Source organism: Aethalodelphis obliquidens, unplaced genomic scaffold (assembly GCF_003676395.1).
Source record: "Aethalodelphis obliquidens isolate GAN/ISIS:26980383/991018 unplaced genomic scaffold, ASM367639v1 scaffold25, whole genome shotgun sequence".
In the NCBI taxonomy this organism is placed as follows: Eukaryota; Metazoa; Chordata; class Mammalia; order Artiodactyla; family Delphinidae; genus Aethalodelphis; species Aethalodelphis obliquidens.
In genome coordinates this window covers 30,029,367-30,041,806 of record NW_020837969.1, presented here as the reverse complement: position 1 = coordinate 30,041,806, position 12,440 = coordinate 30,029,367, and the positions used below count along the sequence as shown (strand labels likewise).

Sequence of the window (12,440 nt, the reverse complement as noted above, 5' to 3'; positions counted from 1 at the left end):
TGGGATGCTTCACTTCGCACACAAGGTGCCCTAAGATAAAAATGCAGGTAATCAGGCAGGAGGGTACCCCTCCTCTTCCTTCTGTCACACAGGGCCTCTGGCAGGAGGAGCGAAGAGATGTGTAAACAGAGCAAAGGAAAGTCAGGAAGGCCCTGGAGGTTACGGAGCCTCTGCAGAGGCTGCGCCACCCCCGCAGGCCTCTGGACTCCCGGCCTCTCGGTACCATCTCGCTCCCTCCCACTCCTGTCGCCAATCACTTCTGTCCAGTGGGGCCAGGAAAGAGGACGGGGAGCTAGCTGCTTAGAGCAACTCTACACTCAAGGCACAACAGCAAGGCAGAGGCCACCGCTGCCTTGCAGGCTGTGTAGCCCAGTTCACCAGGCAGGACCAAGGGAGGAAACACTTAACGAGAAGAAGGTATTAGACATTGAAAGAAACTCCCCAGACTGTGGAAGACACAGAAGGGTGAAGACCTCAACTTGAATGAAGAAAACCTTTACTAAAGTCAACATTCTAGAGCCGCACACACAAACAATGTGGGTAGCAGAAGGGAGTGAGTGGCTCCCTCCCCCATGCCACCCCGGCATTTCTCTCTCTTTTCACAGGTTTACCAACGTTTATCAGAATAACGGGCCAACAAGCAAATCCGCTTTGTACTCTGCTTGGGTGCGGTATCACAAGGGCTGGGTAGAGCGCACAGGTCTCTTCCATTACTTTATTCACGGGAACCCTGAGATACCGGGGAAGATGATCTGCCCCAGCACAGAAGGGTTGTTACCGGAAGTCACTAGAATGCAAGCATTTCTGACTGTACGATACAGAAAATCAAGCTTTTCAGCAAAGCGTGGATTGCATGCCCGAAGCCTGCCTATATTATCAGTTAAAGGCCCAGTTTTTTCCAAACATAGTTTCCCCCTCTCTTCCTCCCTACCCGTCTCCCTTTCTTTTTCTGTATTTCTAAGAAAGGAGTTCTTCGTTAGCCGAGTCAAGGAAAACAAGAGTCCTCACAGAACAGCCAGTAAACTGGTGCTTATAAACGGAAGGCTTTCCCAGGACAGGTCGGTGCATGGCCTGGACTGGTCCCCAGGTGGCTTCCTAAAGTCAGAAGAGTCTCCCCCAAGCCAGGGACAAGTTCCGACTTCCCTCCTCATGTGAGTTTCCTTTACTCTGTTTCTCGGAGTCAGCAATCCATTTTCCAATCCCGCCACATTCTGAATCAGCATCCCAGAATGACCCAAACCACGACTGACCAGGAGCCCTCCCCTCCCAGGAAGCACAAAGGGGACACTCCATAAACTTCCCCTTGAGCTTGATTCAAACGCAGACTCTCAGTTCAACTTGTGGTCAGTCAGACAAGGTGTGAGAAGAGGTAGGGGAACTAGTCTGGAACAGGGTCCTGGGAAAGCCCCTGCCGCCATCTGGGTCGTTCCCGTGCGGGGAAGAGGCCCTGACCCCCTCCAGAAAGGAGAAAGATCGTACATACAGTGATTTTGCTGGCTTGGTTCAGGGCTTCGACCCAGTCCTTCAGATCCTTCTGGTCATTGGCTTGAAGAAAATACCTCTGCGAGAGGGCGTTGATGACTGCAAAAGGCACGGGGACGAAGAAAGAACCCGGGTCAGAACACACACAACACAGAGACTCCACAAAACCAAGGCGCTTCAACTAGCAGGGCGGAGGATCCCCGCCGCGCAGACGAAGATGCTTCCCACGGTGCAAAGTCACCCGCGTGAATATCTGGGAAGCAGTGGGCTCTCATTTTTAAAAGGTGTGGATTATTCCATTGGCCACAAGACAACAACAATAGCCTTAGTGTGCTGCTGGGAGGCAGCTCATCCACCATCCCTAAGACACACGCCTGGACAGCTTTTCAGAGGCACCGAGAGATTGACCGTCATGATGATACATATATAATTTTGGCCCCAGTGTCCCTAGTTTCCACTGGCACAACTGACCCAGGTTAGGGGTCTTGTCTGTGGTTGAGAAATGTAACGAAGCTTGCCTGCGATCAAGTCTGTGACCTGGACCTCATTTTCAACCTGGTCTTTCCTCTGAGCACTCCATAAAGTCAACAGTTTACTTCTGGGTTCATTGTTTTGTTTTTTTTTTTAAGATCCGCTGACCACAAGATCTGAGAGTCATGTTGGAGCTTGGTCATGATATTTAAAGGGAGTGGGTGAAAGAGCACAAAAGAAGTTTGAAGCAACCTGAAGTTGGGAAAGGGGACAGATCAAAGGACCATTTTACTTTCCAGGCATAAATAAGCCGGAACTGGAGGAGGTGAGCATTGTCGGGTAGACAGAGAGTCCCTTAGTTCATTCATTTATTCATTCAGCAAATGTTTAGTGAGTACCCGCTGTGTGCCAGGAACCACACTCTAAGTGCCGGGGATACAGCAAAGACAAAGCAGAGGAGCATCCCTGCCTTCGTGGAGCTCACACTCAGAACCAGAGAGACAACAGAAGCTATCTGTTAGCATCTGCTCGTAGCACTCAGCACAGCGCTGAGAAGGCAGTGGAAGGCAATTAAATACTGATGATTCAATGACCTGCCTCCACTGAGCAGCTCTGCTTCCTGTGTCACTCTCACCGGTCACTCATTTGGCAACAGGACACTCAACAGAACGTTCCTCCTTTTCTATGATCCCCCAACTCCTTCAAGTCTCCACGTTTCCTAAGCACACCGTTACTCTGCTCTGAGATGAAGGTTCCCGAAAACTTCAGGTAGATACCCGGCACCCCGCCCTGCGGAGCCGGGAAAACTGAGACATCACTGGCCCCCGTGCCTCTGTCTCATGTGTTAACAATCTTTGCAGGGAGACCAAGGAAAGGAGTATCACTTGAGACCCACGGACATGGCTGGGACAGCACTCACACACACAGGGTGTAAGTCACATGTGGTCACAGGACTGTCTCCACTCAAAAGAGGAAGCTGCTGTAGGAGTGTTCAGAAAACCCATCCTGGGCTCAGTACTTACCAAAGCAAAACGGAGTCTTGGGTTTCTGCTTTGGGGTGGCTATGCTCACCTAAATCAAATGAAAAATAAAAGAAACATGAATATGTTTCCAACAGTGTTGTAAAGTTGTGGGGGGAATTTTTTCCTCAAATTTTTTAAATTGGGAAAACTTTATACAAAAAGAAGAGTATATAAAACATATTTGAACATTTTAAGAACTAATAATTAAGTGGAAACCCTGCACTCATCATTCACATCAAGAAATAAGCCACTATCGGTCCTATTTCTTAGAAGCCCTTTGTGTGCCCCTCCCTCATGGAATCCCGTCTTCACCCCTCGGAGATAATCACTATCCTCTTATCTGTGTCGAATCGTCATCCTTGCAAAAACTCTTAAAATCCACTGAGTCCTGAAAAACTTCTCTTTGGACCACAAACATGCACTGGCCCCATTCACACGAGCAAGATTCCACTCCTCTCCCAACCACCAACCTGCTCCCTAAACAGCTCTTCGAATTAAAGGTGGAACTGTCACAGATACATAGATTCCAATCAGAGTTCGCAGAAAGGTGAGGCAGCCCGTCACTCACTGCACTGGGACAACTGACCAGCCTCCCTTATCTCTACCCTGACTGTTTTCACCATGAAAATAAGCACTTGCCCGGAGAGGGGCCGATGGAATCAGAGAGCATACCTGTATTGAAGCAGAAGGGTTTTTCTATCTCCTGCTGTGTTATCTTGCTTTTTCAAGCCTGCCTCTTACATGTATATTCCTGAGTATGTGCATGTTGTGAGCCCACCTCATTCAGGTTCAAATACACTGAACAAATTAAGGAAAGCAGATTCCATCCCATGGAGTTAGGTGACTGCCCTTGATGGGGGCTGAACCTCGCTGGAGCCGGCATCCACCACGGTACCTGGGAATTAACCTTAATACTGCCCGGGGTACTCAAGACGGGCACCAAGGTGGCAGCCTATAAAAGATCAAAGGAAGGACAGGCGGTACAGCCCGGGCTTGGTGCCAGAGCACCTGGCCCCCAAACCCAGGAGGCCCCGTTGTCAGACCCCCATTTCCTGTTCTATCAAATAGGGTTAGTAAATCACATTCTCATAGGGCTATGGTGAGGATTAAATGTGACCGTGCAGGTGAAGCACTTGAGCCATCCTGTCATACAGGAGCTGCTCAACCAAGGAGGGGCTGTTTACACCCACTCCACATGCCGTGCCGTGCTTGGCACAATGGGCAAAATGCTGAGGGCCTTGCGAGCTTCTCCGGGGCCTAAAACAATGCAACATTAATAAATATTTAATTAAATGTCTGTATAACATTATATCAACCTCACTGACAAGTATTTAAATAAATGCCTACAAGATGTCACACATTAAGTCAACTTCATTCACGTTTCAATTAAACATTCACAAAAATCACACTACATTCGAAAATAATTAGTAGCTTCGATTTTCTTGGTTCCTGAGAATCCTTGGATGTGCAAGACGACAGCCGAGAAATTAGAGCCAATCATAAATTAAATGAGTTACAGCCAAATCATTCCAAAAGTAAAATGATTTAAATCCTTTCAAATATCTTACAGCCGGACAATTAGGGTCAACGAGGGATGTGAGTGTATTTTGATATGTTTACCATGACGTGAGGTGGAGGACAGAGGGCCTAAGAAAGTGTTTAAATAGTCCCGAAAAACATGAAGATTTATGCAAAGGTAAGCCCCCATATCCTGAGCACAGACACACGCAATGCAAGTTCCGTTACATCTTCAGCACTCCCAGGAGGCGTGCGCTGGAGCCTCAGGACGCAGAGTCCTGGCCCCCGCCATCTTGTTCTCCTGCGATTCAGACCCCAGAATTCAATCTGAGCCACGCTGTGTGCCTTTATCCTGTTTGCCTCTGATGCTCTGATCTGTCAGTGACTCATGTGCTTCCTCCTTCAGCATCCGTGTTCCTGTAGGTCCTTGAGCCCACAGCTCCTATGCGTCCTGCCCTTGGTTCCTGTATAACCTTGTTAACCTTGTTAACCTCCTGTATAACCTTGGTTCCTGTATGACCGTCACAGAACTGCCTCGGCCATCCTGGTCCTCAGTATCCACCTATCTTACGGCTGCCCTTCTACCTTTGGCTTTCAAATGACAGTGAAAAGCTGGGTGCTTCGAGACTTTTCTCTGGCTTATTAGGGGACTTGTTCTTTCTCCCCGACACTGACAATTTATCATCAACAAGAGACAGCACCGCTGTGGGCCCTTTCACCCTGGCTGGGTGACAAACAGGCCCACTCTGACCACAACTTATTACCAGCCTATCCGGGGAGAATGTGCTTATTACCGGAACCCAAGCTTTCAAAGAGATGGCCTGGTTTTTCATTTGTTTTTGTATGTTTATCCAGCGTTCAGTTGGGGGTATGCCGATTACACGTCTAATAATGCGTGCATGTCTATAATTTGCCTCATGGTGACCACAGAAGGATTATTTGGCAAAGCAGTTCTTGCTGAATTAACAGGACCTCAGTTCCAGGTCAGCCCTAATGGGCTGTTGAGCCAGGGTAAGACCCTCAACATCTCTGATCAGCTTCCCGATTGGCAAAGCCAGAGCGGAATGACTTGTCCCCTTCTTAGAGTCCCGGAATGACAAAAGAAGAAAACAAAGTCATAGCTACTGGTTGCTGCGCCCTCCAAGATAAGGGCCAGGGTTGCGGGGGCGGGGGGGGGGGTCTCACTTACCATGAATATACGTAGCTCCAGGTATAGCTCTGGCCCCCCCCCCAGCAGAATCCCTGCCACCTGGGAGGCATAGCCCCACTCCTCCCACCCCTACCGTCTGTTGGTAACCAGGACAGGCCGTGCAGCCTTCTTCACAAGAAGTGAAGGAACAGAGGCTCTTGAAGAAGCAGCGTGGCTGACAGGCTGACGCTGGCTGCAGTTAAGTAGCTGCACAACGGTGGCTGACGGATGGATCCTCGGTGAGAAGGCAGCGAGAGGCGGTGGGGACGTGAGGGAGGGACGGGCATGGGTCACCCGCAGGATGACGCAAGCGAGGCCGCCCCACAGCTCGACAGACTCTCAGGAACTTGCTCTTATCAGATCGCGCACAGACCACAGGAGCAGCAAAGTCGTGGGACGCCGGGGCACTGCTAGCCCGCCCCACCCTGTCTGCCCTCGGCCGGAAGTGGAGCTGGGGCCCCTCTGGCAGAAGCAGCAGCAGCAGGCCACGGTCTCGGAGCTCCGGTGCAGCTCGCGGCCTCCGTGTCCACAGAGACCCTGCCCCACGAGGTGGCATCCAGAGCAGGGGAAGGGGCAGCCACCTACCCAGAGCAGCCGGAGGGGCTCTAAGCTGGGGTCCCTGGACCAGCTTCAGGGAGTCAAGGGGCCCTGAAGCCACAGGCGAAATCACACATGCGTGATTTACCTGGGAAACGAGACCACGCTTTTCACCAGGCTTTAGAAAGGATCCCTGACACCCCGCTCCTGCAAAAGCCAGGAACACTGTTCCAGGAGGGTCTTCGTTACAGTTAAGGAAGGGCCAGGCCCTGACAAAACGGAACGCGAGCTGGAGGTGGGACGGTGGGCCTGGCTGTGTGGAAGAGAAGGGCCCCCAGGCAAAGCGGGGAGGTGGGTAGCACCAGAGGCCAGCATCCATTTTTTTCTGGTTTGCCCAAGAATTGGTCCTGCCTCTGTCAAGTCAAGAACCTTTATCTCTGCTGGCCTCTCTGAAGGACCCCATCTTCCCAACACCAGCCTGCAAGAAGGAGCACGCCTGAACGAAGAGGCCACACAGACGCTCCGGCCAGGCTGCCACTGCCGGGCAAACGCTTTCCTCGGGGAGGGAACACCTAGGGGTTAACAAGAAGTAACCGGGAACGCTGAATGTGATACCAGCGCCCGGCTAAATGTTTTTCTGGGAAAACCCCTGCTTTCTGACATTGGGTCAGGCAGCAGTTAAAGGCTCTCCTCTCTGTGAAACCTGACCCAGTGGCAGCTGTGGGTTTTGCAAAACCCATCCAGTCCTGCCTCTCCTGTCCATGAAGGGTGAAAGGCAGGACCATCCCTGCTAAATGACGGCAGCCTCCCAAGCTGAGAAATCTAGAAACCCTCATCTGAGCTACGTTTATACATCACGATTCTGCAGGAGATTGTATTCACTCGTCTCCCATCAGGAAAAACAACGACAAAACCCTCTCAAACAGGAGAGGGTTTGGAGTTTCATTAACATTGAGGTTCTCTGCTCACCGCTCTCTGAATCCTCTTTCTTTGAACCTCCTAACGAAATGACCTAATGAGCTCTCAGCAAGACAGGACAGAAGAGGGGAGGGCCCAGGCCTCCGACCTCTGGGCCGGGAGGCGGCCACATTCTAACCACAAGGCATGCAAATTGCCTGCTTCCACAGGCCCTTCCCCCTTCGCAGGTCCTTCCCTGCTCCCTCTAAGGCGCTCAGACACTGCCTGCAGCTTCTGCCTTGGCACCCGGCTGTGTCTGCCAGACTCTGGCCTGCAGCCCCTGCAGCTGCTCCCACCTCCGGCCCAGCTGAGATGGAGGGCTGCCCAAGGACTCCCGAAGCCTGTTACAGAAAGGAGCCAGGGGCCACTCAGATCAGGGCCTCATCCCCCCTGAGGATGGGAGAACGTGGACAAGGAAGCCGAGGTCCCCAAGAGACTTGACGTGAGGGGTGTGTGGGGAGAGCGGGCCTTCCGGAACCTCGGTCCTGGCTGGGCGCCACCTGGCTCTCCTCACTGGACAGAGCTCCTCTTTCTAACGAGGCTCTAAATCTCCCGGCCTTTTTTTTTTTTTTTTTTTTATCACTGCTGCACCACAGTTCAGCGCTGGTGCCTGCTCCAGGGAGGGGCCCCTGAACAAAGCTGAATTCAGCAGCTCCGTCTGGGCATCAGCAAGCAGCCCCAGGCCCCACCCAGGTCTCGGCACGGAAGAGGGGCTGCTCTCGCCCTGTCTGTGCAAACAGGACCAGGGGACGGACTGTCGGCCTGCCCGCCCGACCCTCCAGCCCTTATCTGGCCGCTGAATGGCTTCCTGGCTCATCTGGGCACGTCCTCGGGGCGCTCGTAGCCTCCCCGCCACAGTGATCCAGTGACCATGTTCTAGAGATCCCCTCAACACTCGCCCCAAGTTGGTCAGTTACTAAGCCCAGCCCTGTAGTTGAAAGGTGTCAGGGACAGTTAGTTGTTAATGATCCATGCATTTTATGACACAGGCCCAAGGGATTAAGGCTACTTGGGTACTGGGCCAACATGAAGTGCCTCTGCTGTGCGAACCTACCAAGAACCAAGTGTGTGAAAAGAAGAACGATGACAATAAAAAGACACAAAATGCTAAGACTAGGAAGTCATCACAGGTCAATAACTATTTAAATAAATAAAAATGTTAGACACTGAATTCACCTCTATATCCTTATATTAAATTCCTTTTTTCCTTTATTAATTTTTATTTTGCAATTGCCAATGCACTGGAAGATGAAAAATATACTTCAACCCATGCTTTTGGTTTGACCACGTGTCTGTTGTTGTTAAAAATTAAATATCATTCTGAAAACACAGTGATTTAATTATAATTAAATAATTATATAAATATCATTCTGAAAACACGGTGATTTAATTATAATTTAACTTTTGGCCCTTCAATGAAATGCATATAATTCCAGTGCAGCCCTCACTCCTCGTGAGCCACACCAGTGGAACCACGCCATTCGGGAGAATCCTTTTCAGTCACCAGGTTTTTTGTTGTTGTGTTCCTTTCTGTCCCGATTGCAAAAACAAAGTCACGTCCCACTCTTCCCTCCACCCCCCATCCCTCCTTTGCGGGAGCTGGCAGCATCACTGACTGCTGGGTGCCAGGAGTGAGAGGCTGCAGGCCACCCTCCAAGAACCTGCTGACCACACACCACCCCGCCCCAGTCAGCCACAAGCTTCCACGGGCCACCGCGGAAGGGGAGCACTTTATGGCCAAGCAACATCCCCAGATGCCAATGCCCGACGTGTGACGCTTCCTCTGGTTTACATCCTCAACCTACTCACGGACCATGAATCCCCAGAGCTCCAGGCCAACGTTACCTTCGAGATGTAGGTCAGCTGCAAAGATCCGACGGCTCCTGCCCCAACTGCCAGGTTCTGAAAGACACATGTTTTGCGTTTTAAGAAGGATGCTATCTGAGGCAGTGAAGCACGACTAAGAGTCAGAAGACCAAGATTCTGGTTCCGTTGACGCCATTTTCTGGCTTTGCAACCTTGAGCAAGTCACCTACCTATTGCTTTTTTGATTTTTTATTTTATATTGGACTACAGTTGATTAATAATGTTGTGTTCGTTTCAGGTGTACAGCAAAGTGATTCAGTTACACATATACATGTATCTCTTCTTTTTCAAATTCTTTTCCCAATTAGGTTGTTACAGAGTATCGAGCAGAGTTCCCTGTTCTACACAGTAGGTCCTTGTTGGTTATCCTTTTCAAATATAGCAGTGTGTTCCTGTCAGTCCCAGACTCCCTAACTATCCCTTTCCCCTACCCTTCCCCCCTAGTAACCATAAGTTCATTCTCTAGTCACTTACCTATTCTTCAGCTCACTTTCCTCGTCTGTAAAATAGTGATAATTCTTGCTGTGGGTATGTGGACTTAACGTTTCCCTCGGCCTCATTTATTATAGAGAGGTATTCTAGTACAGTGGTTAAAATTGGGGGCTCCACCATTTGACTGTGAATAAGTTCCTTCACTGCTAAGCCTCAGTTTTCCCTTTGTAAAAAGAGGGATAATGATAGTACCTACCTCACCAGACAGTTCTAAGGATGAGTTAATAGATTTACACCACCTGGAAGTGTCCCTGGTATATAGATGACCCTGAACAAGTGTTAGCTATTTTATATATTTATTTATATATATATATATATATATATATATATATATATATATAAATAATTCTTCAAATTCAAATTCTTTTCTTAACAAATAGGGTACAGGTTCACACAATATAGGAAAAAAAGAAAAGAAAAAAACATAGCTGTTCAGTCTATTTCAAAGGACACTTATGAGTACCAAACGGAATGATGTCCATACACTATAAAACACTAAGTCAGTGCACTATTAAAACATCAAGAAACTCACAGGCACCTTGTCTGGCAATATTCCACCCTGGCACAATCTCTTCGGCTTTCTAACTTCTCCACTGTCAGAAATGAAGTGATGAAGACACATGGGCAGTAGCGTACCAAAAAAATGGCCAAGATGAGAAATCACAGCTGTGGAGTTTCTCATTTATAACTTGACAAATCCAATCCCACAGGGACCTGAGGTGTCCATAGCTCCTGGTGGCCTCTTAAACTGCTGCCGTAGGCCTCAAAGAATAACCTGGAAGCCCTCATTTTGAAGACCTGGGGTCTTCTCAAAGCAATAAACAGAGGCAAACCTAGGACGATGGGGATTTAGTAAACTTCCTAAAGGGTCAATGGTGAAATGACCCGTCATTCCAGGAGACTGCCCTTAAGAAATACCTTAGGTGGCAGGGAAATGTCCTTCTAGGCCCAATTACCTAAACTAACATGCATCACTTGAAGCAAAGGCAATGTGTGAAGTTTCCTATTCACAAGAAAATGGATGAGGATAAAACCACAACAAAAGGATTCTCAGAGCTCAAGAAATTTAGAGAGAAATCTAGAAAGGTCATCTCCCCCCTTTTGCAAATGAGGCCATAAGTCTAAAAGCTGCTTTTGAGTAGCTGATTTAGCATTTTGAATATGGACGATTAGATTTACACATTTGTTTTAACTACATAGTGATTGCATTTGTTTTTGGGGGTTTTTTTTAGAAAAATCTCTATTGGGGGCTTCCCTGGTGGCGCAGGGGTTGAGAGTCCGCCTGCCGATGCAGGGGACACAGGTTCATGCGCCGGTCCAGGAAGATCCCACATGCCACAGAGCGGCTGGGCCCGTGAGCCATGGCCACTGAGCCTGCGCGTCCGGAGCCTGTGCTCCGCAACAGGAGAGGCCACAGCAGTGAGAGGCCCGCGTACCGGAAAAAGAAAAGAAAAGAAAAGAAAAATCTCTATTGGGTAATGGCAGATAGGCCTTGTATCCCTAAATCAGAGTCCGTAAAGGAGCCACAGCACCCCAAAAGGCCAGTGAGCAGCTGACACTGCCCCGGAGGAGGCCGTGAACCACCCTAGGCCTCTGCTGGATACTGGGCGCCTGGCCCTCCCCCAGCCCCTGTTCTGCACTTGAGGAAAGTGACTCATGAGTGAGGGGATTTGCTCAAGGTCACACAACTGGCTCGGGTCTCCTGACTTCCACGCTGATACCCTAGACGCAGCACACTGTCATTTCAAACCCTTGAGCGTCTGGAATTCGCTCATTATCGCCCTAGGACCTCAGGCAAGTTTTTCTACCTATAAAATGGGGCTCATCCGCCCCGTTCCCTAGGCTTGTTGTGAGAGTTACATAAGAATAAACAGCGCAAGCCCAGCAAAGGGCAGCTCCCATCCCCGGCCCAGAGCGCTAATTACAAGACGCAGATGCCAAGTCTCAGAGCCACTCTTGCTCAACTTGCTTTCCTCACCCCAAACCGCATCCTGAAGGCCTCCAGAGCCTTAGCCTGAATTACAAGCGATGAAGTGGGATTTGGGGAGCCACTCAGACACTAACCTGTGCGTCCTGCCAGATATGAGCTGATCCCCTTCCAACGACTTCTCCCCCCTACCCTCCAGAGGGAGGGCAGCTCCACCCTCAGCCCCTGCCCCCCTGAACTCTCCCGCTTCAGAGACAAGGCCACATCAGTCTCCCGGCCCAGCTACCCTGGGACGGGGGTGTCCCCAGGCCCCTCACCACGGCCCACCCTCGGCCTGCCTGCTCCTAGGCTCACAGGCACCTCCCTCCTCCACGAGGAGCCAGGAAAATCTGACGCATGTCTGAAAATGCAGCTTCCCCCCACCTTCCTCCCCACCCAGTGAGTGACAGGAGAAAATAGCGCCAAGATCACAGGAGAAAATAGCGCCAAGATCACAGAGGCTTGATCCAGACGGATGGCTCAGTGTCCGCTCCGATTGCTGGACCTCGGAGATGAACGACAACAGCTCGCTGCCAGGATGGCGGCCCCGGGCAGACACTTCCCGGGCCAGGAAGAATGTGCCAGCTGCCTGAGCAGAGGGCTTCGCAGCCAGATGTCAGGGCAGGATCACCAGGGCCCAGCGCCTGGGGAGGGCCAGGTGTCAGAGCCCAGGCAAGCACCACGTCCTCCGGGGAAAGGATGGGAGGCCCTGCCTTCACAAAGCCTTGTTGTCTACCGCGGCAGCCTGCCCTGCCCTCCCACCCCCGCCTGAATTCGTGCTCGCCATCCTCCAACTTTGGTGCACATCAGCCTCTCCCGGTGAGCCTGTTTTAAAAGGCCCAGGCTCAAGCCTCACCCGGAAAAACACTGAATCAGAATCAAGTGGAATATGATCAGAAAGCGCACATTCATTTTTCAAGCATCCCCTAAACAGGCCCAG

The 12,440-nt window shown here is 50.4% G+C and overlaps 1 protein-coding gene across 5 annotated transcripts in view; it reads right to left on the bottom strand.

Annotated features, from left to right (window-relative positions):
* PLEKHA2 (pleckstrin homology domain containing A2) overlaps nt 1-12,440 on the bottom strand; it is a 57,547-nt gene that overhangs the window by 22,361 nt on the left and 22,746 nt on the right. For all 5 annotated transcript variants that reach the window (XM_027122873.1, XM_027122874.1, XM_027122871.1 and 2 more), the window contains 3 exons: nt 9,022-9,078; nt 2,976-3,024; nt 1,484-1,581 (listed from right to left, as the gene is read on the bottom strand). In XM_027122873.1, the coding sequence (XP_026978674.1) occupies nt 1,484-1,581; nt 2,976-3,024; nt 9,022-9,078 (204 nt within the window). The remainder of the gene's footprint in view (nt 1-1,483; nt 1,582-2,975; nt 3,025-9,021; nt 9,079-12,440) is intronic.